Source organism: Bombina bombina, chromosome 5, assembly GCF_027579735.1.
Source record: "Bombina bombina isolate aBomBom1 chromosome 5, aBomBom1.pri, whole genome shotgun sequence".
In the NCBI taxonomy this organism is placed as follows: Eukaryota; Metazoa; Chordata; class Amphibia; order Anura; family Bombinatoridae; genus Bombina; species Bombina bombina.
This window is the reverse complement of record NC_069503.1, coordinates 372,739,082-372,765,681: the sequence shown is the minus strand read 5'-3', so window position 1 is coordinate 372,765,681 and position 26,600 is coordinate 372,739,082. Positions and strand designations below refer to the sequence as shown.

At 40.4% G+C, this 26,600-nt stretch overlaps 1 protein-coding gene across 3 annotated transcripts in view; it reads right to left on the bottom strand.

The window, feature by feature from the left end:
- Positions 1-26,600, bottom strand: part of WIPF3 (WAS/WASL interacting protein family member 3) — a 266,059-nt gene that overhangs the window by 99,462 nt on the left and 139,997 nt on the right. For all 3 annotated transcript variants that reach the window (XM_053714192.1, XM_053714193.1, XM_053714194.1), the window contains one exon: positions 15,857-15,986. In XM_053714192.1, the coding sequence (XP_053570167.1) occupies positions 15,857-15,986 (130 nt within the window). The remainder of the gene's footprint in view (positions 1-15,856; positions 15,987-26,600) is intronic.

Sequence of the window (26,600 nt, the reverse complement as noted above, 5' to 3'; positions counted from 1 at the left end):
GACTTGGCTGTACCACTAAGCCGCAGGTAAGCTTCTCAGCCACTTCAGCCACAAACCTGACTGGCTAGCACAGCAAGTCTAATAAGACAAGGCATTGCTCTAAAATGAACAATTAAACCTCCAGCTTCTTATCCATTTATCCGTAAAGGAGCAGCTACCCTCCATAGGGATCGAAGTTCTCTGAGCCATAGTAGAAAAGCTCCCTTCTACTTAAGGCACCATGCATTTTAATGGAGTCAGCGACAGGGAGACGGGAAGAAAGGTATCCGTAGCTTCTCCTATTCCTGTAAAAACATTCAAGGCACGTCTAGAAAACACCTCCTCATAGGAAGGAACATCATAGAAATTATAAAGTTCCCAAAACTTTCCAAGGTTGACAATGACAGGGAATCGATGTCTTCCAAGTAGCCAAAACCTCCTTTAACAGTACACGAGGTGTGCAAGCATACATCTGAAGGAGACCACTTCAGCATCAGATGAAGGAATTATACTATCCGAATCTGAGATTTTTTCCTCAGAATCTACAGGCCAATCCTCCTCACCAGACTTAGGAGAGAGAGCGACCTGTGTAGCAGAATGAGGAACAGAAACCGTACTATCTGAATTTTAAATATCCTCTTGCGTTTTCCCTGTAGGTAAGAAAAAAAAAACAGATAAAGCCGCAGATACCGCAGAGGATACCTGAACTGCAAAATCTTTAGGTAAATAAAATACTCCAGAAAATAGAGAGGAACTGCAGGGCACAGCATGAGAAATTTGTAGATAATCAAGCAGCACATATTACAAATAGGCAACCATTTGCGCTATAACGAATAACATACGGCTAGATTACGAGTTTTGCATTACGGGTGAAAAAGCAGCGTTATGGCTCTTTTTCACTACCGCTGGTATTACGAGTCTTGCAGGCATTTCTGTACCGCACACTTTTTTGGCCGTAACGCAACGTAACTACCGCAGCTTTCAAAAAGTCCTTTTTTCAATGGGACTTCCATAGCGCCGGTATTACAAGTTTGCCTGTCCGGCCAAAAAGTGAGAGGTACAGCCTATACCGTCAAGATCCATATCGTAACTAATAGTTACATTGTAGCTATCTTAGGTTTTATTTTTATTTCACAGCTAAGTTTGTATTTATTTTAACTAGGTAGACTAGTTAGTAAATAGTTATTAACTATTTACTAACTACCTAGTTAAAATAAATACAAATGTACCTGTAAAATAAAACCTAACCTGTCTTACACTAACACCTAACCTTACATTAGAATTAAATAAATTACATTAATTAAATACAATTAACTAAATTACAAAAAAAATCAAACACTAAATTATACAAAATAAAAAAGAAATGATCAAATATTTTTAAACTAATTACACCTTTACAATTTGTATTTATTTTACTAGGTAGTTATTAGATAGTTAATAACTGTTTACTAACTAGTCTACCTAGATTTAGATTTCTGCGTTAGCCTTAAAAAGCAGCGTTAATGGGTCCTAAAGCTGCTTTTTAACGCCCGCTGGTATTTAGAGTCAGGCAGGAAAGGGTCTACCGCTCATTTTCTTTCCGAGACTCGAGGCTACCGCAAATCCCCTTACGTCAATTGCGTATCCTATCTTTTCTATGGGATTTGCCTAACGCTGGTATTACGAGTCTTGGAAGAAGTGAGCGGTACAGCCTCTACCGCCAAGACTCCAACCGCAAAAAAAAAAGTCAGTAGTTAAGAGTTTTATGGGCTAACGCCGGAACATAAAGCTCTTAACTACAGTGCTATAAAGTACACTAACACCCAAAAACTACCTATGAACCCCTAAACCGAGGCCCCCCACATCGCAAACCCTATAATAAAATTTTGGAACCCCTAATCTTCCGACCGGACATCGCCGCCACCTACATTATCCCTATGAACCACTAATCTGCTGTCCCTAACATCGCCGACACCTACATTATATTTATTAACTCCAAATCTGTCCCCCACAACGTCGCCGCCACCTACCTACACTTATTAACCCCTAATCTGAACATCGCCGCCAATATACTAAATGTATTAACCCCTAAACCGCCGCACTCCCGCCTCACAAACACTATAATAAATTGTATTAACCCCTAATCTGCCCTCCCTAACATCGCCGCCACCTACTAACAATTATTAACCCCTAATCTCCCGCCCCCAACGTCGCCGCTACTATAATAAAGTTATTAACCCCTAAAAGTCTAACCCTAACCCTAACACCCCCTAACTTAAATATAATTTAAAGAAATCTAAATAAATTTACTATTATTAAATAAATGATTCCTATTTAAAACTAAATACTTACCTATAAAAAAAAACTAAAATAGCTACAATGTAATTAATAATTACATTGCAGCTATTTTAAGGTTTATATTTATTTTACAGGCAACTTTGTATTTATTTTAACTAGGTACAATAGCTATTAAATAGTTAATAACTATTTAATAGCTACCTAGTTAAAATAATTACAAAATTACCTGTAAAATAAATCCTAACCTAAGTTACAAATACACCTAACACTACACTATCAATAAATTAATTAAATAAATTACCTACAATGATCTAAACTAAAATACAATTCAATAAACTAAACTATAATACAAAAAAAAAAAACACTAAATTACAAAAAATAAAAAAATCTTACAAGAATTTTAATCTAATTACACCTAATCTAAACCCCCTAATAAAATAAAAAAGCCCCCCAAAATAATAAAATGCCCTACCCTATACTAAATTACAAAGTAATCAGCTCTTTTACCAGCCCTTAAAAGGGCTTTTTGCGGGGCATTGCCCCAAAGTAATCAGCTATTTTACCTGTAAAAAGAAATGCAATCCCCCCCCCCAACATTACAACCCACCACCCACACACCCCTACTCTAAAACCCACCCGATCCCCCCTTAAAAAAACCTAACACTACCCCCTGAAGATCACCCTACCTTGAGTCGTCTTCAGCCAGCCGGCCACCGATGGGACAGAAGAGGACATCCGGAGCGCAGGAGTCTTGATCCGATCGGGGCAGAAGATGTCCTCCAAGCGGCAGATGTCTTCATCCAAGCGGCATCTTCTATCTTCAATCAACCGGAGCGGAGCGGAGCCATCTTGAATCCATCTGACGCGGAACCATCCTCTTCTTCCGATGTCCTAAGGCTGAATGAAGGTTCCTTTAAATGACGTCATCCAAGATTGCGTCCCTCGAATTCCGATTGGCTGATAGGATTCTATCAGCCAATCGGAATTAAGGTAGGAAAAATCAGATTGGTTGATTTAATCAGCTAATCGGATTGAAGTTCAATCCGATTTGCTGATTGGATCAGCCAATAGAATTGACCTTGCATTCTATTGGCTGATCCAATCAGATTGAACTTCAATCCGATTGGCTGATTAAATCAACCAATCAGATTTTTCCTACCTTAATTCCGATTGGCTGATAGAATCCTATCAGCCAATCGGAATTCGAGGGACACCATCTTGGATGACGTCATTTAAAGGAACCTTCATTCGGCCTTAGGACATCGGAAGAAGAGGATGGCTCCGCGTCGGATGGATTCAAGATGGCTCCGCTCCGGTTGATTGAAGATAGAAGATGCTGCTTGGATGAAGACATCTGCCGCTTGGAGGACCTCTTCTGCCCCGATCGGATCAAGACTTCTGCCGCTCCGGATGTCCTCTTCTGTCCCATCGGTGGCCGGCTGGCTGAAGACGATTCAAGGTAGGGTCATCTTCAGGGGGGTAGTGTTAGGTTTTTTAAAGGGGGGATCGGGTGGGTTTTAGAGTAGGGGTGTGTGGGTTGTGGGATGTAATGTTGGGGGGGATTGTATTTTTTTTTACAGGTAAAAGAGCTGATTACTTTGGGGCAATGCCCCGCAAAAAGCCCTTTTAAGGGCTGGTAAAGAGCTGATTACTTTGTAATTTAGTATAGGGTAGGGCATTTTATTATTTTGTTTTTTTTTATGTTATTAGCGGGTTTAGATTAGGTGTAATTAGATTAAAATTCTTGTAAGATTTTTTATTGTTTGTAATTTAGTGTTTTGTTTTTTTTGTATTATAGTTTAGTTTATTGAATTGTATTTTAGTTTAAATCATTGTAGGTAATTTATTTAATTAATTTATTGATAGTGTAGTGTTAGGTGTATTTGTAACTTAGGTTAGGATTTATTTTACAGGTAATTTTGTAATTATTTTAATTAGGTAGCTATTAAATAGTTATTAACTTTTTAATAGCTATTGTACCTAGTTAAAATAAATACAAAGTTGCCTGTAAAATAAATATAAATCCTAAAATAGCTACAATGTAGCTATATTAGGGTTTATTTTATAGGTAAGTATTTCGTTTTAAAATAGGATTAATTTATTTAATGATAGTAATTTTAGTTAGTTTTATTTAAATTATATTTAAGTTAGGGGGGTGTTAGGGTTAGACTTAGGTTTAGGGGTTAATAACTTTATTATAGTAGCGGCGACGTTGGGGGTGGGAGATTAGGGGTTAATAATTGTAGGTAGGTGGCGGCGATGTTAGGGAGGGCAGATTAGGGGTTAATACAATTTATTATAGTGTTTGCGAGGCGGGAGTGCGGCGGTTTAGGGGTTAATACATTTATTATAGTGGCGGCGATGTTCGGTCAGCAGATTAGGGGTTAATAAGTGTAGGTAGGTGGCGACGACATTGGGGGGGACAGTTTAGGAGTTAATAAATATAATGTAGGTGTCAGCGATGTTAGGGACAGCAGATTAGGGGTTCATAGGGATAATGTAGGTGGCGGCGGTGTCCGGAGCTGCAGATTAGGGGTTAATAATAAAATGCAGGTGTCAGCGATAGCAGGGGCGGCAGATTAGGGGTTAATAAGTGTAAGATTAGGGGTGTTTAGACTCGGGGTTCATGTTAGGGTGTTAGGTGTAGACTTAGAAAGTGTTTCCCCATAGAAAACAATGGGGCTGTGTTAGGAGCTGAACGCTGCTTTTTTCCAGGTGTTAGGTTTTTTTTCAGCAAGCTCAGCCCCATTGTTTCCTATGGGGATATCGTGCATGAGCACGTTTTTCCAGCTTACCGCTACTGTAAGTAACGCTGGTATTGAGGGTTAAAGTGGAGCTAAATTTGGCTCAACGCTCACTTTTCTGAGGCTAACACAGTCATTCAGACAACTTGTAATACCAGCGTTGTCTTAAGGGTGCACTGGAAAAAAAAGGATTGTTAGCACCGCAGGCCTTTACCGACAAAACTCTAAATCTAGCGGTAAGATAGCTACAATGTAACTATTAGTTATATTGTAGCTATTTTTGGGTTTATTTTACAGGTAAGTATTTAGTTTTAAATAGGAATTATTTAGGTAATAATAGTAATTTTTATTTAGATTTATTTTAATTATGTTAAACTTAGTGGGTGTTAGGGTTAAACTTAGGGTTAGGGGTTAATAACTTTAGTATAAAGGCGGCGACATTGGGGGCAGCAGATTAGGGGTTAATAAGTGTAGGTAGGTAGCGACGACATTGGGGAGGCAGTTTAGGGGTTAATAATTGTAAGTAGGTGGCGGCAGCGGCGACGTTGGGGACGGCAGATTAGGGGTTAATAACTGTAATGTAGGTGGCAGCGATGTTAGGGGAATCAAATTAGGGGTTAATAAATATAGGTAGGTAGCAACGACATTGGGGCAGCAGATTAGGGGTTAATAAATGTAGGTAGCGACAACATTGGGGGCAGCAGATTAGGGGTTACTAAGTGTAGGTAGGTGGCGGCGATGTCGGGGTCAGCAGATTAGGGGTTAATAAGTGTAGGTAGGTGGCGGCGATGTCGGGGGCAGCAGATTAGGGGTTAATAAGTTTAATGTAGGTGTCGGCGACATTGGGGACGGCAGATTAGGGGTGTTTAGACTTGGGGTTTATGTTAGGGTGTTAGGTGTAAACATACATTTTCTTTCCCCATAGGAAACAATGGGGTTGCGTTACAGAGCTTTACACTTCTTTATTGCAGGTGTTAGGCTTTTTTTTCAGCCGGCTCTCCCCATTGATGTCTATAGGGAAATCGTGCATGAACACGTAAAACCAGCTCACAGCAGCGCTGGTATTGGAGTGCGGTATGGAGCTCAATTTTGCTCAACGCTCACAAATTGCCTTCTAATGCCGGGTTTTTGCAAACCTGTAATAGCAGCGCTATAGGGAGGTGAGCGGTGACCATAACTTGCAACTTAGCACCGAGCCGCTCATAACGCAAAACACGTAATCTAGCCAATAAAGAACAAGAGACAGATGTTCTTGATGCAGAAGTAAATTAAAAGAAAAACTGTTATTAAAACATACAAATATGTACATATGTAACTATCTAAATATGCTGTGTACTTTCTATAAAGTACTGGTAGGCGCCTGAGAATGATACTAGCGCTAAGCTAGAAAAACCAGACCATTTTCAAACACCTCAGCTTAACTGAAGTAAGAAAATTCATATTAAAAAACCTCTGTTTTTAAAAACTTTCACTCCGCTTCCCCAGCCTAACGCAGCCCTGGAAGCACAACCGATCTACCTGTGTAGTAATCTAGAATGAAATTAATAACATATCATTGGGGACGCCACTCCGCTTACTGACTTCTACCACAAGTCTAAAGCAAAGCGGAGAAATGGGTCAAAAAACTGCATCGCATACAAGCACGCGCTTACAATCCCTAACCATACAGCGAATCTTCCCGCCCTAAAAATAATGGCGAACGGCCAAAAGAATAAAGTAATGATCACAAGGATCATGGAGATTCGGATCATTTCACACATCGTTACATGCAGCATCCCCTGAGCTGTTACAGCAAAGTAACCCATCATAGCATTCAGACCCTATACAGCCCAACTGTCCTAGAGGTCATAGCGGTCTCTGTGTAAATACATTCTTAGCCCATAAAACACAATATGAAATAATTTTCCACAACCGTTTAAGTATTGAAAGAAGGCATCCAGACTGCATAAGTCATATAAAGCAGTTATGTGGACCATCTACAGAAAGGCTGCTAAAAAACTACAGCTTGCTAGCAGAACCCACAATGAATAAAAAGAATTATACTTTAAAACATAAACCCTGTCTCCAGTCACATCTTAGTGCCTGCTCCCTGCCTGTCAATATCCTTACCAAGGATACATTTATCCCATATAAGCTGCCGCTGAATCTTATGAAGTGCAGAGTCTCCTATCCCCAGAAGACAAAGGGGCCAAGTTATCAAGTCGTCTACTTTACTTGCCTTTGCCGGCCCAATACACCCGCCTAAGCTCGCCTACCATCGCCGCCGCAGACCTGAAAATTTTTGCCTAAGTTATCAAAAAATCTGTCAAAAAGCTGCGCACCAAGTACAGGGCGATGAGCAGCGGACTGTGATAGTTATCACTCATCCGATCTCGCTGCTCTTCGGCTTTTTGACAGCTTTATTGATAAGCTGTCACTAAGCACCCACACTAACTACACTGTTCTACCCCCTATACCGGCGCCCCCGGAGCCCCCCACAACTAAATAAAGTTATTAACCCCTAAACCGCCGCTCCCGGACACTGCCGCCACCTACATTATACCTAGTAACCCCTATCCTGCCCCCCCTATACCGCCGCCCTCTATAATAAAGTTATTAACCCCTATCCTGCGGATCCCGGACCCCGCTGCAACTAAATAAATAGTTTAACCCCTAAACCGCCGCAACCTATAATAAACTTATTAACCCCTAATCTGCCCCCCTACACCGTCGCCACCTATAATAAATTTATTAACCCCTAATCTGCCCCCCTACACCGCCGCCACTGTAATAAAATTATTAACCCCTAAACCTAAGTCTAACACTAACCCTAACACCCCCCTAACATAAATATTATTTAAATACATCTAAATATTATAACTATTATTAACTAAATTAATCCTATTTAAAACTAAATATTTACCTTTAAAATAAACCCGAATATAGCTACAATATAAATCATAATTATATTGTAGCTATCTTAGGATTTATTTTTATTTTACAGGCAACTTTCAATTTATTTTAACTAGGTACAATAGCTATTAAATAGTTAATAACTATTTAATAGCTACCTAGTTAAAATAAAGAGAAATTAACCTGTAAAATAAAAACGAACCTAAGTTACAATTACACCTAACACTACACTATACTTTAATAAATTATTCCTATTTAAAACTAAATACTTACCTGTAAAATAAACCCTAAGATAGCTACAATGTAATTAATAATTACATTGTAGCTATTTTAGGATTTATATTTATTTTACAGGTAACTTTGTATTTATTTTAGCTAGTTAGAATAGTTATTAAATAATTATTAACTATTTAATAACTACCTAGCTAAAAGAAATACAAAATTACCTGTAAAATAAATCCTAACCTAAGTTACAATTAAACCTAACACTACACTATCTTAAATTAATTACATAAATTACCTACAAATAACTACAATTAAATTAAAATAAATAAACTAACTAAAGTAAAAAAAATAAAAAAAGCCAAGTTACAAAAAAAAAAGTTACAAACATTTAAAAAATATTACAACAATTTTAAGATACTTACACCTAATCTAAGCCCCCTAATAAAATAACAAAGCCCCCCAAAATAAAAAAAATCCCTACCCTATTCTACATTAAAAAGTTACCAGCGTATTTGAGGTTGACGGCTTGATAACTAGGCCCCATAATCTCAGCTAATTTACAACAGATACACTTAGCTTTGGTAGAACTGTGTTCAGGCAGCATGGTTCCTACAGTAGCTTCTGAGACAGGATCAGATTGAGACATCTTGCAAAATGTAAAAGAAAAAATAACATTTAAACAAAATATTGTATTTCCTCATATAGCAGTTTCAGGAAGGGGAAAAAATGCAAGTGCTAAAATAAGCAAAAAAGCAAACAGCATGACCCTCTTGCACATACAGAACGCAAGAAGCATATAGGAAGTGGGGTAAAATAAAACCAAAATATTTGGCGCCAAGTATGACGCACAACGCAAAATGAAGTAGAACATTTTTTGGCGCCAACAAACATCCGGAAATGACACAACTGGCATCATAACAGATGCAACTTCGTGCCAAATAACCTGGCGTCAACTAAGACGCAGGAAATGACAAAGTTATTTGTGCCAAAAAATTCTTGCCCAAAGAATGAAGCAATAAATAACAGCATTTTGCAACCTCGTAAGCCTAATTTTGCCCGTGAAATTAAAGAAAAACAAGTCAATTTGAAAAAGAGACTATGGGGCCTATCTATCAAGCTCCGAATGGAGCTTGACGCCCTGTGTTTCTGGCAAGCCTGCAGGCTCGCCAGAAACAGCAGTTATGAAGCAGCGGTCAATTTTTTTTTTACCTGACTTAAATGCCAGGGCGGGCGGTGGACTGGATACACCGCAAGAGAAAGTAGTTTATCAGGTAAGCATAAATTCTGTTTTCTCTTGCAAGGTGTATCCAGTCCAAGGATTCATCCTTTATTTGTGGGATACCAATACCAAAGCTTTAGGACACGGATGAAGGGAGGGAACAAGACAGGTACCTTAAAAGGAAGGCACCACTGCTTGCAAAACCTTTCTCCCAAAAATTGCCTCCGAAGAAGCAAAAGTATCGAATTTGTAAAATTTGGCAAAAGTATGCAGTGAAGACCAAGTCGCTGCCTTACAAATCTGTTCAACAGAAGCCTCATTTTTGAAAGCCCATGTGGAAGCCACTGCTCTGGTAGAATGAGCAGTAATTCTTTCAGGAGGCTGCTGGCCAGCAGTCTCATAGGCCAAAGGGATGATGCTTTTCAGCCAAAAGGAAAGAGAGGTAGCAGTCGCTTTCTGACCTCTCCTCTTACCAGAAAAGATAACAAACAAGGAAGATGTTTGTCTGAAATCCTTAGTTGCTTGTAAATAGAACTTTAAAGCACGAACTACATCAAGATTGTGTAAAAGACGTTCCTTCTTCGAAGATGGATTAGGACACAGAGAAGGAACAACTATTTCCTGGTTAATATTCTTGTTAGAAACAACTTTAGGAAGAAAACCAGGCATGGTACGCAAAACTACCTTATCTGCGTGGAACACCAGGTAAGGTGAATCACACTGTAAGGCAGATAATTCTGAAACTCTTCAAGCAGAAGAGATAGCTACCAAAACAAAACTTTCCAAGACAACAACTTAATGTCTATGGAATGTAAAGGTTCAAACGGAACCCCTTGAAGAACTGAAAGAACTAGATTCAAACTCCATGGCGGAGCCACAGGTTTAAAGACAGGCTTGATTCTGACTAAAGCCTGAGCAAACGCTTGAACGTCTGGTACCTCTGCCAGACGCTTGTGTAACAGGATAGACAAAGCAGATATTTATCCTTTTAAGGAACTAGCTGAGAATCCTTTCTCCAATCCTTCTTGGAGAAAGGACAATATCCTGGGAATCCTAATCTTACTCCATGAGTAACCCTTGGATTCACACCAACAAAGATATTTCCGCCATATCTTATGGTAGATTTTCCTGGTGACAGGCTTTCTAGCCTGAATCAGAGTATCTATAACTGACTCAGAGAACCCACGCTTTGATAGAATTAAGCGTTCAATCTCCAAGCAGTCAGACGTAGAGAAACTAGATTTGGATGATTGAACGGACCCTGTATTAGAAGATCCTGCCTCAGTGTCCATGGTGGGACAGATGACATGTCCACTAGGTCTGCATACCAAGTCCTGAGTGGCCACGCAGGCGCTATCAGAATCACTGAAGCCTTCTCCTGCTTGATTCTGGCGACCAGACGCGGGAGGAGAGGAAACGGTGGAAAAACATAAGCCAGATTGAAGGACCAAGGCGCTGCTAGAGCATCTATCAATACCGCCTTGGGGTCCCGGGACCTGGACCCATAGAGAAGAAGTTTGGCGTTCTGACGGGACGCCATCAGATCCAATTCTGGAGTGCCCCATAGCTGAGTCAGCTGAGCAAATACCTCCGGGTGGAGTTCACACTCCCCCGGGTGAAAAGTCTGACGACTTAGAAAATCCGCCTCCCAGTTGTCTACTCCTGGGATGTGAATTGCTGAGAGATGGCAGGAGTGATCCTCCGCCCACCTGATTATTTTGGTTACTTCCGTCATCGCTAGGGAACTCTTTGTTCCCCCCTGATGATTGACGTAAGCTACAGTCATGATGTTGTCCGACTGAAATCTGATGAATTTGGCAGCAGCTAGTTGAGGCCATGCCTGAAGAGCGTTGAATATTGCCCTCAGTTCCAGAATGTTTATCGGGAGAAGCGTTTCTTCCCGAGACCATAAGCCCTGAGCTTTCAGGGAGTCCCAGACTGCACCCCAGCCTAACAGACTGGCGTCGGTAGTTACAATGACCCACTCTGGCCTGCGGAAACATATTCCTTGAGACAGGTGGTCCTGAGACAACCACCAGAGAAGAGAATCTCTGGTCTCCTGGTCCAACTGAATTTGAGGAGACAAATCTGCATAATCCCCATTCCACTGTTTGAGCATGCATAGTTGCAGTGGTCTGAGGTGTATCCGAGCAAAAGGGACTATGTCCATTGCCGCTACAATTAATCCGATTGTCTCCATGCACTGAGCCACAGATAGCCGGGGAATGGAATGAAGAACTCGGCAAGTAGTTAAGAGTTTTAATTTTCTGACCTCCGTCAGAAATATTTTCATTTCTACCGAGTCTATTAGAGTCCCTAGGAAGGGAACCCTTGTGAGAGGGGAAAGAGAACTCTTTTTGATGTTCCCCCTTCCCCCGTGAGACCTCAGAAAGGCCAATACAATCTCTGTGTGAGACTTGGCTCTTTGGAAAGACGGCGCCTGAATTAAAATGTCGTCTAGGTAAGGCGCCACTGCTATGCCCCACGGTCTTAGCACCGCCAGAAGGGACCCTAGCACCTATGTGAAAATTCTGGGAGCAGTGGCTAAGCCGAAAGGAAGAGCCACAAACTGGTAATGCTTGTCCAGAAAGGCGAACCTGAGAAACTGCTGATGATCTTTGTGGATAGGAATATGCAGATACGCATCCTTTAGATCCACGGTAGTCATATATGACCTTCCTGGATCATTGGTAAGATTGTCCGAATGGTATGCATTTTGAATGATGGGACTCTGAGGAATCTGTTTAGAATTTTTAGATCCAGGATGGGTCTGAAAGTTCCCTCTTTTTTGGGAACCACAAACAGGTTTGAGTAAAAACCCAGCCCTTGTTCCACGATTGGAACTGGGTGGATCACTCCCATTGTATGTAGATCTTCTACACAGCGTAAAAACGCCTCTTTCTTTGTCTGATCTGTAGCCAGACGAGAAATGTGGAACCTCCCCCTTGCAGGAGAACCCTTGAATTCTAGAAGATATCCCTGGGATACAATATCTAATGCCCAAGGATCGTGTACATCTCTTGCCCAGGCCTGAGCGAAGAGAAGGCCTGAGCGAAGAGAGATCGGGGGCTACCCCTTCATGCTGTCTTGGTGGCAGCTGCAGGCTTTTTGGCCTGTTTCCCCTTATTCCAGCCCTGGTAAGGCTTCCAAGATGCCTTGGGCTGTGAAGCGTTACCCTCTTGCTTTGCAGCCGGAGAGGATGAAGTGGGGCCGTTCCTGAAATTACGAAAGGAACGAAAATTAGCTTTGTTCTTTGTCTTAAAGGACTTGTCCTGAGGGAGAGCATGGCCTTTTCCCCCGGTGATTTCTGAAATAATCTCTTTCAATTCAGGCCCGAAGAGGGTCTTTCCTTTGAAAGGGATGTTCAAAAGCTTGGATTTAGACGACACATCGGCCGACCAGGACTTTAGCCATAGTGCCCTGCGCGCCAAAATGTCGAAACCTGAATTTTTTGCCGCTAACTTAGCTATTTGGAAAGCGGCGTCAGTGATAAAAGAATTAGCTAGCTTTAGAGCCTTAATTCTATCCATAATTTCCTCATATGAGGTCTCCGTCTGGAGCGATTCTTCCAGCGCCTCAAACCAGAAAGCGGCTGCAGTAGTTACAGGAATAATGCAGGCAATAGGCTGGAGAAGAAAACCTTGTTGAACAAAAATTTTCTTAAGTAACCCCTCTAACTTCTTATCCATAGGGTCTTTGAAAGCACAACTGTCTTCAATTGGTATGGCTGTGCGTTTAGCAAGTGAAGAAACAGCCCCCTCCACCTTAGGGACCATCTTCCACGAGTCCCGCACAGGGTCAGATATGGGGAACATTTTCTTAAAAACAGGAGGGGGAACAAAGGGAACACCTGTCTATCCCACTCCCTAGTAACGATATCCGCAATCCCATTAGGGACCGGAAACGTGTAAACAGAGACCTCTAGGTACTTGTCCATTTTACACAATTTCTCTGGGATCACCAAAGGGTCGCAGTCATCCAGAGTAGCTAATACCTCCCTAAGCAAAATGCGGAGGTGTTCTAGTTTAAATTTAAAAGCCAATGTATCTGAATCTGTCTGAGGAAGAACCCTTCCTGAATCAGAGACTTCTCCCTCAGACATCAAATCCCTCGCTCCCACTTCAGAGCGTTGTGAGGGTATATCGGATACGGCTACCAAAGCGTCAGAATGCTCATAATCTGTTCTTAAAACGGAGCTATCACACTTTGCAGGTAACACAGGCAGTTTAGATAAGAAGGCTGTAAGAGAATTATCCATGACTGCCGCTAAGTCTTGTAATGTAAAAGGGTTAGATGCACTAGAGGTACTAGGCGTCGCTTGCGTGGGCGTAACTGGTTGTGACACTTGGGGAGAGGCAGACGGGCTACCCTCGTTACCTTCAGTCTGAGAATCATCTTGGGCCACATTCTTAAGTGCAACAATATGATCTTTAAAGTGTATAGACATATCAGTACAAGTGGGACACATTCTGAGCGGGGGTTCCACCATGGCTTCAAAACACATTGAACAAGGATTTTCCTTAGTGTCAGACATGTTTAACAGACTAGTAGTATACACAAACAGGCTTGGAAATCACTTTAATCAAATAAAAAACACAATTTGAAAAAACGTTACTGTGCCTTTAAGAGATAAAAAGAGCACACAATTTTACAAAACAGTGAAAAATGCAGCAATCCTTTTGAAATTTTCACAGTATGTACCTAAAGCCTTAATAAGATTGCACCACAAGTTTCAGAACGATTAACCCCTTAATGCCCAAACCGAAGCAGCCTAAAGCCAACACCCGGTTAAAATTACTACAGACCTTGCCACAGCCTTGCTGTGGCCCTACCTGCCCTTAGGGATCAGATTTGGGGGAATATAGCTTCTTTAAGGCCCTCAAACAGCAGCAGGACCCTCCATGTGAAGCAGCATGATCTTCTCTGCAATTCTAAGTGTGCATCTGAGGCGCGAAATTAGGCCCCTCCCACTCTACTCCGGAGCTGTGGGGCCTAGTAAATCACTCCTAAGTTAATAAAAAAACAGCCATGTGGGTAATAACCCCAGAAAGAACCCAAAATGGCTTTCAAAGTGTCTTGCAAAACGATTTTTCCTTAGCTAAACAATCGATTGCCCTGAATAAGTGTCAACCAGTATATTAGCCCTATTATGTAAGAATTCAATTCCTTACTAAGTCTGTGAACATAGCTTACCCTCCCCTCATGGGGATATTGTCAGTCTCTTCTAGCATTATCTCAGTCTTGTCTAGAAATAAATGACTGAACATACCTGATTTGCAGATCACCCTGCAAAACTGTTCCCCCCAACTGAAGTTTTCTGGTACTCCTCAGTCCTGTGTGGGAACAGCAGTGGATTTTAGTTACAACATGCTAAAATCATTTTCCTCTCAGCAGAAATCTTCATCACTTTTCTGCTAGAGAATAAATAGTACAAACCGGTACCATTTAAAATAACAAACTTTTGATTGAAGATAATAAAACTACAATTCTAACACCACATTCACTTTACCCTCCCGAGAGAGACCCTAGTGCTTAGAGCCGGCAAAGAGAATGACTGGGGGGTGGAGCTAGTGGGGGAGCTATATGGACAGCTCTGCTGTGTGCTCTTTTTGCCACTTCCTGTAGGGAATGAGAATATCCCACAAGTAAAGGATGAATCAGTGGACTGGATACACCTTGCAAGAGAAAAGGGGTTTATCGCTGCTGTTTGCACACGTCAGATTTCTCGCTCGTATTATAAGTTGAAAGTAAACGCAATTGCTTAAGCTCAGTTGAAGCTAACACGCAAAACAAAAAACTCTCACAAAACAAATCAAGAATACATTACAGAGTACAGTTACACTCATAATAACACCATCTAATAATTACCAAGTTGCTGTATGCTAAGTGAAAATAGAGGAAAAGTTACGTTTAAAGGGACATGAAGCCCCAAATTTTCCTTTAGTGATTCAGATAGAACATACATTTTTAAACAACTTTCCAATTTACTTCTATTTTAATTTTGCTTTATTTTCTAAGTATGCTTTATTAAAGAAGCAGCAATGCACTACATGAGGCATATAAGTGCAGCCAACAATCAGCAGCTTGCTCCCTGCTTCTAAGCCTACCTAGGTATGTTTTTCAACAAAGTATACCAATTGAACAAAGCAAAATAGATCATAGAAGTAAATTGGAAAAATGTTTAAAATTGTATGCTCTATATGAATCACAAAACAAATTGGGTTTCATATCCCTTTAATAACTTAGATTTTCATACAGTTGTAAAGTCAAAAGAGGAAGTATGTAACATAGGTGAAAAATGGAAGCAGCTAACAATTTACGCCAGCTAAATGGTTTAACGTTTTGCGTCTAACATTTAACACTGTCTATGGAAACTTGGTAATTTTTTTATATACGGTATTATGCTATACTCACCTGGATATTACATTACATTACATATTTTCTGGATCTGTAGACACTGAACAATCTAAATCCAACAAACATATTTTCTGTATACGGCTGAATTAAAAGATAGACTTACTTTGAATTTGAGGCGCACTTCGATCATTGGTCTGTGCTACTTTTTTCAAACGTGCCCCTTTTTCAATGTCAGAAAGCAAAGCTGAACGGCCTGATAATTCTTGTTTTGGTTTTACAGGAGCTGATCTACCCTACAAAGAAAATGGACAATGGTTACACAGCTATAGTTCACACTGATCTCCAGAGTACAATGCGTCACGTAGAAGTAGACAGTAAAATGAAATAAAAGCCCTGTAACTGAATCTCATTTTAAAGAGGCAACAGAAAGTTACCAACAGAGAAACAATCTTTCAATGTATGTTACAAACATGAATTATTTGTAAGAAATTCTAAAAGATTATGTAAATTCTGAAATACCACAGAAAATCAATTTCAAATGACAAGTTTGACCATCTATAGAAATATGTAAATACTTATATATATATATATATATATATACAGTATATTTATATATATATATATATATATATATATATATATATATATATATATATATATATATATATATATATATATATATATACATACTGTATGTATTTACATATTTCTATAAATGCTCTGTTAACTGGATATATGCTATAATATACTTCTTCTGTAATTTTTATGTTTTGTCACTTTTAGAACCTAGGACCGAAATCCTGTGTTGCCTGGGATGGTGACATCATCAGGGGGGTGGTGCCCTACCCAGGAGAGCGTAAGAGATGGCGGTTTTTCACATATATGGTTGTTTGGTGTTGGGGTAAGTTAATCTCTCTTTTTGTATGTTTGAGGAAGGGGCTAAACCCCCGAAAACATTCACATTTAAGGAATAAAACTATTAATAAGTCCTGGTGAGTGCACTCTCTATCATTTATTGTGCATTATTTCTGCTGCACCCCAGGAAGTTCAACTGAAATCTGGAGTGCTTGTCTGTTCTGTTATATTATATATACTGTGTATATATATATATATATATATATATATATATATATATATATATATATATATATATATACATATACATATATATACTTATTTTAGCACTAAAATGAGTGATAATCCACTAGATAGCAATGTTACATATAATTCTGTCATAATGCATTAAACAACTGAAATTACTTTCCAATTTGTTACCTATTAAAACCTATATTACAAGTGGCACTCCCTTAACCCTCTTAGGTATGGAGTTCATCAGAGCTTCACAGGTTGCCACTGGAGTTCTCTTCCACTCCTCCATGACGACATCACAGAGCTGGTGGATGTTAGAAACCTTGCGCTCCCTCACCTTCCATTTGAGGATACCCCACAGATGCTCAATAGGGTTTAGGTCTGGAGACATGCTTGGCCAGTCCATCACCTTTACCCTCAGCTTCTTTAGCAAGGCAGTGGTCGTCTTGGAGGTGTGTTTGGGGTCGTTATCATGTTGGAATACTGCCCTGCAGCCCAGTCTCCGAAGGGAGGGGATCATGCTCTGCTTCAGTATGTCACAGTACATGTTGACATTCATGGTTCCCTCAATGAACTGTAGCTCCCCAGTGCAGGCAGCACTCATGCAGGCCCAGACCATGACACTCCCACCACCATGCTTGACTGTAGGCAAAACACACTTGTCTTTGTACTCCTTACCTGGTTGCCGCCACACACACTTGACACCATCTGAACCAAATAAATTTATCTTGGTCTCATCGGACTACAGGACATGGTTCCAGTAATTCATGTCCTTAGTTTGCTTGTCTTCAGCAAACTGTTTGCAGGCTTTCTTGTGCATCATCTTTAGAAGAGGCTTCCTTCTGGGACGACAGCTATGCAGATCAATTGATGCAGTGTGCAGCGTATGGTCTGAGCACTGACAGGCTGACCCCCCACCCCTTCAACCTCTGCAGCAATGCTGGCAGCACTCATACGTCTATTTCCCAAAGACAACCTCTGGATATGATGCTGAGCACGTGCACTCAACTGCTTTGGTTGACCATGGCGAGGCCTGTTCTGAGTTGAACCTGTCCTGTGAAACCCCTGTATGGTCTTGCCCACCATGCTGCAGCTCAGTTTCAGGGTCTTGGCAATCTTCTTATAGCCTATGCCATCTTTATGTAGAACAACAATTCTTTTTTTTCAGATCATCAGAGAGTTCTTTGCCATGAGGTGCCATGTTGAACTTCCAGTGACCCCTATGAGAGAGTGTGAGAGCGATAACACCAAATGTAACACACCTGCTCCCCATTCACACCTGAGACCTTGTAACACTAACAAGTCGCATGACACCGGAGAGAGAAAATGGCTAATTGGGCACAATTTGGACATTTCCACTTAGGGGTGTACTCACTTTTGTTGCCAACGGTTTTGACATCAATGGCTGTGTGTTGAGTTATTTTGAGGGGCCAGCAAATTTACACTGTTATACAGGCTGTACACTCACTACTTTACATTGTAGGAAAGTGTCATTTCTTTAGTGTTGTCACATGAAAAGATATAATAAAATATTTACAAAAATGTGAGGGGTGTACTCACTTTTGTGAGATACTGTATGGGTTATGCTTGCTATCTGTATGTGCTATCTAATACAAAGTATTAGTCATGCTACAAAAATGTGGGCTCTGTAACATTATCTGGTAAAACTATTTTACTATTCAAATACCAGATTGTGCGCTATTCTTAGCGTAGGGCCGCAATATCATCGCTATCATAAAAACTCCACTTGTAATCTATGCCTATAACAGATATACCAGGTAGATCATTTTGCTTATATATCAGTACGTTAAGGTAATTGTGAATTAACTGTGAATTAATCTATCATAGATATTGTTTATATATGACAAATGCTTATATATGAGAGTTTGTCTATCTACATATTATGCACTACATTACAAGTGAGGTGCAAACTGTTTTACACAATCAATATTGTCTTCGCAAGCCTTTTTCATTGCACTCATATTACAAGTTGAGCGAAATCGCAATTGCACTAGCACAATCAACATTTACGTTTCAGTCAGGCAAATGGCTTTACAATTGTAATCTAGCCCTATATATATATATATATATATATATATATATATATATATATATATATATATATATATATATATATATATATAATATCTGCACTATAATTAAAATGAGTGGAATAGAAAAAAAAATCTAGTATATTAGTGTGTTTCAGGTGCTGCAGAGGTTAATAATGTCAAAATTGTAAAGAGTGTTGGTTATTTAGGTGTTTGTGTGTGTTTTTTATAGATACAGTATTTTCTTTGATTTCCATTGAGGGGCCATATTTTAAGTACACATACACAGAAAGCAAACACAGATAAGAATGTTATTTGTTAAATCATGGATGTGAGAATTTAAAAATCTGCCTTTTTGTTACAGGTTTGAATAAATATTTTTATTTCCCTTGATAAAGGCATATCTTCAATAAGACTCCTGTTAAAGGTTTGAAAACATGAAAGGGATTTTTTTATTCCATGAACCATTTAATTTCCTAGCTCCTTCTGTAGGAAGGTAAAGCACCATGTCTTCCTACAGTATTGCTGATAATAATATACAAAGTGCAAACAATATACACTTGAAGCGAAGCCGCATGTTGCACTTAGAGGTGTGGGTGTTCAGGCAAGCACAGCTTTTACCTTCTACTTCAGGCAGCCTGCTATGATTACAGTGTGGGTCTGAGCCTGATACACTGCACAAGGTTTCTAGATTTCTTATTTAAGAAAGACAGGGTGGGAACCTGGCAAGTCAGGAATGTTAGCCAGTAGGAGGGGAGTGTGGGAGTTCTACAGTATTATTGCATCAATTGTTTTTGCTTTTGAAAACCTGTTCAGTTTTATTTCAATCATTTGAAAAGATGTTTGAAAATCAGTAAGGATTCCTCTTGATAGCCTTAAATATAGCCTGAGTAGCACAGTATTGTTCAGTGCATTTGTTCTGTTAAAGGAACAGTAGAAGCAAAATTAAACTTTCATCATTCATAATTATTTAACAACTTTCCAGTTCTATAATTTTATTTGCTTTGCTCTCTTGGTATTTTTTTTTTGCTGAAATGTATACCTAGGTAGGCTAAGAAAAAGCAAAGTACTACTGGGAGCTAGATGGTGATTGGAGGCTGCACATATATGCCTCTTGGCAATGGCTCACCAAATGTGTTCATCTAGCTCCCAGCACTGGTCCTTCAACAAAGGATGTCAAATGAAGCAAATCTGATAATAGAAGTAAAACGGATACACACATATGCATACACATGATACACAAATGATCCCTTTCCACTCCAGCACTCATCATATACTTTTTTTTTTCTTTTAAATGTTTTACCCTTTTTGTTCCCTACTGATTAAGCCTTAATTCACCATCCATTTATTTGTATCAAATGTTAAAGTGTATTTGAATGCACAATTGTGAGCTACTACTGCTTTGCAGTATAGGGTGAAAGTATAGGCTGCACTATATGTAACACATGTAAAATGCTTGTAATACTTGATCGGATGGCATTGATTACAAGTACCACATGCAATCAGTATGGCACAACTTGTTTTCTAGGAGTAGGAGTATTATATATAAAACTACAGAGTCTCATTATATTATAAACAGAGAAGCGGGAATGATTCATTATATTTTAGTGTTATGACCAAACTATACTGAGACACCATAATATGTCACCTTGTGTAAAGTCATTACTCTCAGGCCTTAAGTAGACAGGAGATGGTTTGGTTATGAAGGTCGGTAACAGTAGGAAGTCAGGAACCAGTAGATTTGTCACTAGTCAGGCAGCAGTACAGCAAACCAGAAGAATATAATAGAATCAAGGTCAGAAACCAGAAAATTAATCTGAGAAGAACCAGGTACATAAGTAAGATCCAGGAAAATAGCTGGTAGACAGATCAATAAATGTATAGCCGGACATCATTAGAGCTCAGGAAACACAGCAAGAGAATAGGCTTAAATCTTAATCCAGAAAATAGTCTGAGGTCGCCCTAAAAAGAAGTTCAGAGTTCAGGAACACTAGGAACAGTAGTAGGAATCACCAAGCACCAAATACAGGTACAAATCCCCAAATCCAGAATTCCAAAATCCAAACTTATTCCAAAATCCAAACTTTTTAATTAATATTTTTCAAATAAAATTATCAAAAATAACTATTTTCCCCTGCCTTTAAGTCACACTCTTCTCTGCCTGTGTAATTGGTTTGTTTTTTGTGTTTATATAAAACACAGTACTGTACTAGTTTTCTGAGAGTGCTATGTATACAAAAGTATTAAACATTATATAGCAACCCCTCCTCTCTTGTTACCACCTCACATTCCTGTCTATAGGACTTCTCCAGACTATCCCCTATTCTGTGGAACTCTCTGCCTCGCTCTAAACGGCTCTCCCCTAGTTTTGAAACTTTCAAGAGCTCCTTAAAGACTCCACTGTTCAGGGATGCATACAACATACACTAACCTTTTCTTACCTCAGTGCCTCTCCTCCTTTGTTACCCCCTTAGCATGTAAGCCTATGAGCTCAGCTGTTTGTAGACCACATTCATGAGAGCTGACTACAACAGTGCAACTCTTGGCAGGGCTTTCTACACACTTATTCCCTATACATGTTACCTGCATATATTATGCCTTTGTTTATAGCGCTGCAGAATCTGTTGGCACTCTACAAATAACTGATAACAATAATAAATATATGTGCATGTCTGTTGCCTTTGAGTCGATCACAGGTGAAAGAGGCAAGTGAAAAAAAGGAAATGTATGACGAGTCCACGGATTTCATCCTTACTTGTGGGATATTAACCTCCTTCTAACAGGAAGTGGCAAAGAGCACCACAGCAGAGGTGTATATATAGCTCCTCCCTTCTCTCCACCTCCAGTCATTCGACCGAAGTTAGGAAGAGAAAGGAAAAGCCAAAGGTGCAGAGGTGACTGAAGTTTAACAAAAATATAATATATACCTGTCTAAAAAATGACAGGGAGGGCCGTGGACTCGTCATATCGTAGAAGAGATAAATTTATCAGGTAAGCATAAATTTCCTTTTCTTCTACAAGATATGACGAGTCCACGGATTTCATCCTTACTTGTGGGATACAATACCAAAGCTACAGGACAAGGATGAAAGGGAGGGACAAGACAGGAACCTTAACGGAAGGCACCACTGCTTGAAGAACCTTTCTTCCAAAACCAGCCTCAGAAGAAGCAAAAGTATCAAATTTGGAAAATTTGGAAAAAGTGTGAAGAGACGACCAAGTTGCAGCCTTGCAAACCTGTTTAACAGAAGCATCGTTTTTAAATGTCCATGAGGAAGCCACAGCCCTAGTAGAATGAGCCGTAATTCTTTCAGGATGCTGCTGTCCAGCAGTCTCATACGCCAGACGGATGATACTCTTCAGCCAAAGAGAAAGAGAGGTAGCCGTAGCTTTCAGACCCCTACGCTTTCCAGAAAAGACAATGAATAATGAAAATGATTGACAGAAATCCTTAGTTGCCTGCAAGTAAAACTTCAGGGCACGGACCACGTCCAAGTTATGCAGCATACGCTCCTTCTTAGACGAAGGGTTAGGACATAATGAAGGAACCACAATTTCCTGATTAATATTCTTATTAGAAACAACCTTAGGAAGGAAACCAAGTTTGGAAAATAAGATAAGGCGAGTCACATTGTAATGCTGAAAGCTCAGAAATTCTACGAGCAGAAGAAATAGTAACCAAAAACAAAACTTTCCAAGATAACAACTTAATATCTATGTAATGCATGGGTTCAAACGGAACCCCTTGAAGAACAATTGGTCTAAACACAGACTTGATTCTGGTCAGAGCCTGACAAAAAGACTGAACGTCTGGAACATCTGCCAAACGTTTGTGTAGTAAAATAGACAAAGCAGTATTTTGTCCCTTTAAGGAACTTGCTGGTAACCCCTTCTCCAATCCCTCTTGGAGAAAAGATAAAATCCTGGAAATCTTAATTCTACTCCATGAGTAGCCCTTGGATTCGCACCAATAAAGATATTTGCGCCATATCTTATGGTAGATCCTTCTAGTAACAGGCTTACGTGCCTGAATCAAAGTATCAATGACCGAATCAGAGAACCCCCGCTTAGATAAAATTAAGCGTTCAATCTCCAAGCAGTCAGTTGCAGAGAAACTAGATTTGGGTGTTGGAAGGGTCCCTGAATGAGAAGGTCCTGCCTCAATGGAAGCTTCCACGGTGGCAGACGGAAGACATGTCCACTAGATCGGCATACCAAGTCCTGCGAGGCCACACAGGCGCAATCAGAATTACTGAAGCCCTCTCCTGTTTGATCCGAGCAATAACCCGGGGCAGGAGAGCAAACGGTGGAAACACATAAGCTAGACTGAACGACCAAGGCATTGTCAAGTTCGGCCTGAGGATCCCTTGACCTGGATCCGTATCTTGGGAGTTTGGCATTCTGACGAGATGCCATCAGATCCAACTCCGGGCTGCCCCATCTAAGGATCAGAGTGGAAAAGACCTCCGGATGGAGTTCCCATTCCCCCGGATGAAACGTCTGTCTGCTTAAAAAGTCCGCTTCCCAGTTGTCCACTCCTGGGATGTAGATTGCTGACAGATAACTTCGCCCACCGAATTATCTTGGATACTTCTGTCATCGCTAAGGAACTCCTTGTTCCTCCCTGATGATTGATGTAAGCCACAGTCGTGATGTTGTCCAACTGAAAGCAAATGAATTTGGCCGAAGCCAACTAAGGCCACGCCTGAAGCGCATTGAATACTGCCCTCAATTCCAGAATATTGATTGTAAGAATTGACTCCGACTGAGTCCACACACCTTGAGCCTTCAGGGAATTCCAGACTGCACCCCAACCTAGAAGGCTGGCGTCCGTCGTCACTATCACCTATGAGGGTCTGCGGAAGCACGTCCCTTGGGACAGATGATCCTGAGACAACCCCCAAATAAGAGAGTCTCTCGTCTCCTGATCCAGATCTATCTGAGGAGACAAATTTGCATAATCTCCATTCCACTGTCTGAGCATGCTCAGCTGTAGTGGTCTGAGATGAAAATGAGCAAACGGAATGATGTCCATTGCCGCCACCATCAATCCAATTACCTCCATGCACTGGGCCACTGATGGCCAAGGATTCGACTGAAGGGCTCGGCATGTATTCAGAATCCTTAATTTTCTGACCTCTGTCAAGAAAATCTTCATGGATATGGAATCTATTAGAGTTCCCAGGAAGGGAACCTTGGTCTGTGGAATTAATTAACTCTTTTCTAGATTCACCTTCCACCCGTGAGTCCTCAGAAAGGACAGAACCATGTCTGTATGAGACTTTGTCAGATGATAGGACGACGCCTGGATCAGAAGGGACCCTAGAACCTTCGTGAAGATCCTGGGTGCTGTGGCCAACCCAAAGGGAAGAGCCACAAACTGAAAATGTTTGTCCAGGAAGGCAAACCTTAGGAACTGGTGATGATCCTTGTGGATAGTGATATGAATGTATGCATCCTTCAAATCCACGGTAGTCATATACTGACCCTCTTGGATCAATGGCAGAATCTTGAAGGATGGGACTTTAAGAAACTTGTTTAGACTTTTTAGATCTAAAATAGGTCGAAACGTGCCCTCTTTTTTGGGGACCACGAAAAGATTTGAGTAAAACCCCTGCCCCTGTTCCAATATTGGAACGGGACGAATTACTTAGATGACATATCAGCAGACCAAGATTTTAACCATAACGCTCTACACGCTAAAATAGCAAATTCAGCATTCTTAGCCGCCAATTTAGCGATCTGAAAGGCGGCATCTGTAATAAAAGAATTTGCCAGCTTAAGGGCCTTAATTCTATCTAAGATATCCTCTAAAGGAGTCTCAGTCTTAAGAGACTCTTCTAAAGCATCAAACCAGAAGGCTGCCGCAGTGGTAACTGGAACAATGCAGGCCGATGGTTGTAAGAGGAAACCCTTATGAATAAACAATTTCTTTAGAAGACCCTCCAATTTCTTATCCATAGGGTCTTTAAAAGCACAACTGTCTTCAATAGGAATAGTTGTACACTTCGCTAGGCTAGATATAGCTCCTTCCACCTTAGGGACTGATTGCCACGAGTCCCGAACAGTGTCAGATATGGGATACATCTTCTTGAAATTAGGAGAGGGTGAGAACGGAATACCCGGTCTGTCCCATTCCCTCTTAATAATCTCTGAGATTCTCTTAGGAATCTGGAAAACATCAGTGTAGGCAGGTACCTCTAAGTATTTGTCCATCTTACACAATTTCTCTGGTGGCACCACAATAGGGTCACAGTCATCCAGAGTCGCTAAAACCTCCCGAAGCAACAGGCGGAGGTGTTCAAGCTTAAATTTCAAGGACATGACGTCCGAGTCTGTTTGAGGTAACGCACTTCCCGAATCGGAAAGTTCCCCCTCAGACAGAAGTTCCCTGACCCCCAAATCAGATCCCTGTGAGGGTACATCGGAAATAGCTAATAAGGCATTAGAGGAATCAGTATTCACATACCTCTGTAAGGGTAGTTGACATAACTGCAGCCATATCCTGCAGAGTAAAAGAATTAGATGCGGTTGAAGAACCAGGCGTCGCTTTGGTGGGCGTTAAAGGTTGTGACGCTTGGGGAGAAGTGGTATACCCTGATTCTCCTCAGACTGAGAATCATCTTTAGACACATTTTCTTTACATAAAATCTGTGCTTTACAGTGTAAGGCCCTCTCAGTACACGAGGGACAAAAAGTTAGAGGGGGTTCCACAGTGGCATCTAAATACATAGAACAAGGAGTTTCCTCCTCAGTGTCAGACATGTTAGACAGACTAGCAATAAAAACAATAGTCATTCTTTGCTTAAATATTGAGCTATTAGTTAAAATCAAAAGAAAAAGATAATGAAACAAAAAACTGTACCGCGCCTTTAAATTTTAAAAGCGCAACTATTTTTCTGATATTCTCAAAAAACAACGTATTTGCGGCAATATAATTAATTTACTGTGCCCAAAAGCTCTATCTGTATTGCATCCACTTGCTACAATATGAGATACCCAAAAAAATATATATATCGTAAACAGTTATTTATTTATTTGAAATTGGCCTCCTACACCACGCCACAGCTCAGCTGTGGTGCCTACCTGCCCTCAGACGATACAGCTGTTGTTCAGATAGCCCTAAAGACCTTCTAAGGCCGATACAGTATAGGCCCCACCGGAGCCCCAGATGCTGCCTCTTAATGCGATCCGGAAGAATGAGCGAGTCCTGAGCACGCAAAAATAGGCCCCGCCCACCGTGGGCGTAATAACAAACTGAACAAGACCCGCATGGGTCGCAGAATAAGCAAAACATGTCGCCATAAAAAAGTTAGCCATGTGCCCTCCATAAACAGAACAAACACCATAACACTGTACACTTCTCAGAATGTAACAACCTTTAAAAAACCGCAGCTCCCAACGTCCAGCCCTGCTATGCAAAGAAATTATCATACATTGGCAATCAGCATAAATAAATTGTTATACTTTGGCAATCAGCATATATAAATTGTTATAACTTGCACTCAGTATATAGGGGTCCCAGGTACATCCTCTGTGTAAACTGCTTACCCTTCCCCTTATAGGGACAACGTCAGTCTGTTTCTGATATATCAAGTCTCCCCAGAAAATAAAAGACTAAACACACCTCAAATCTGCTTGCAGCAAGACACCAGTCTCCACACTGAAGATTTCTTGTACACTACCTTCAGCTGCGCTGTGGGAACCATCATGGATCTTAGATAATGCTTGCTAAGATCATGAACATCAGGGCAAAAAATAAGATGT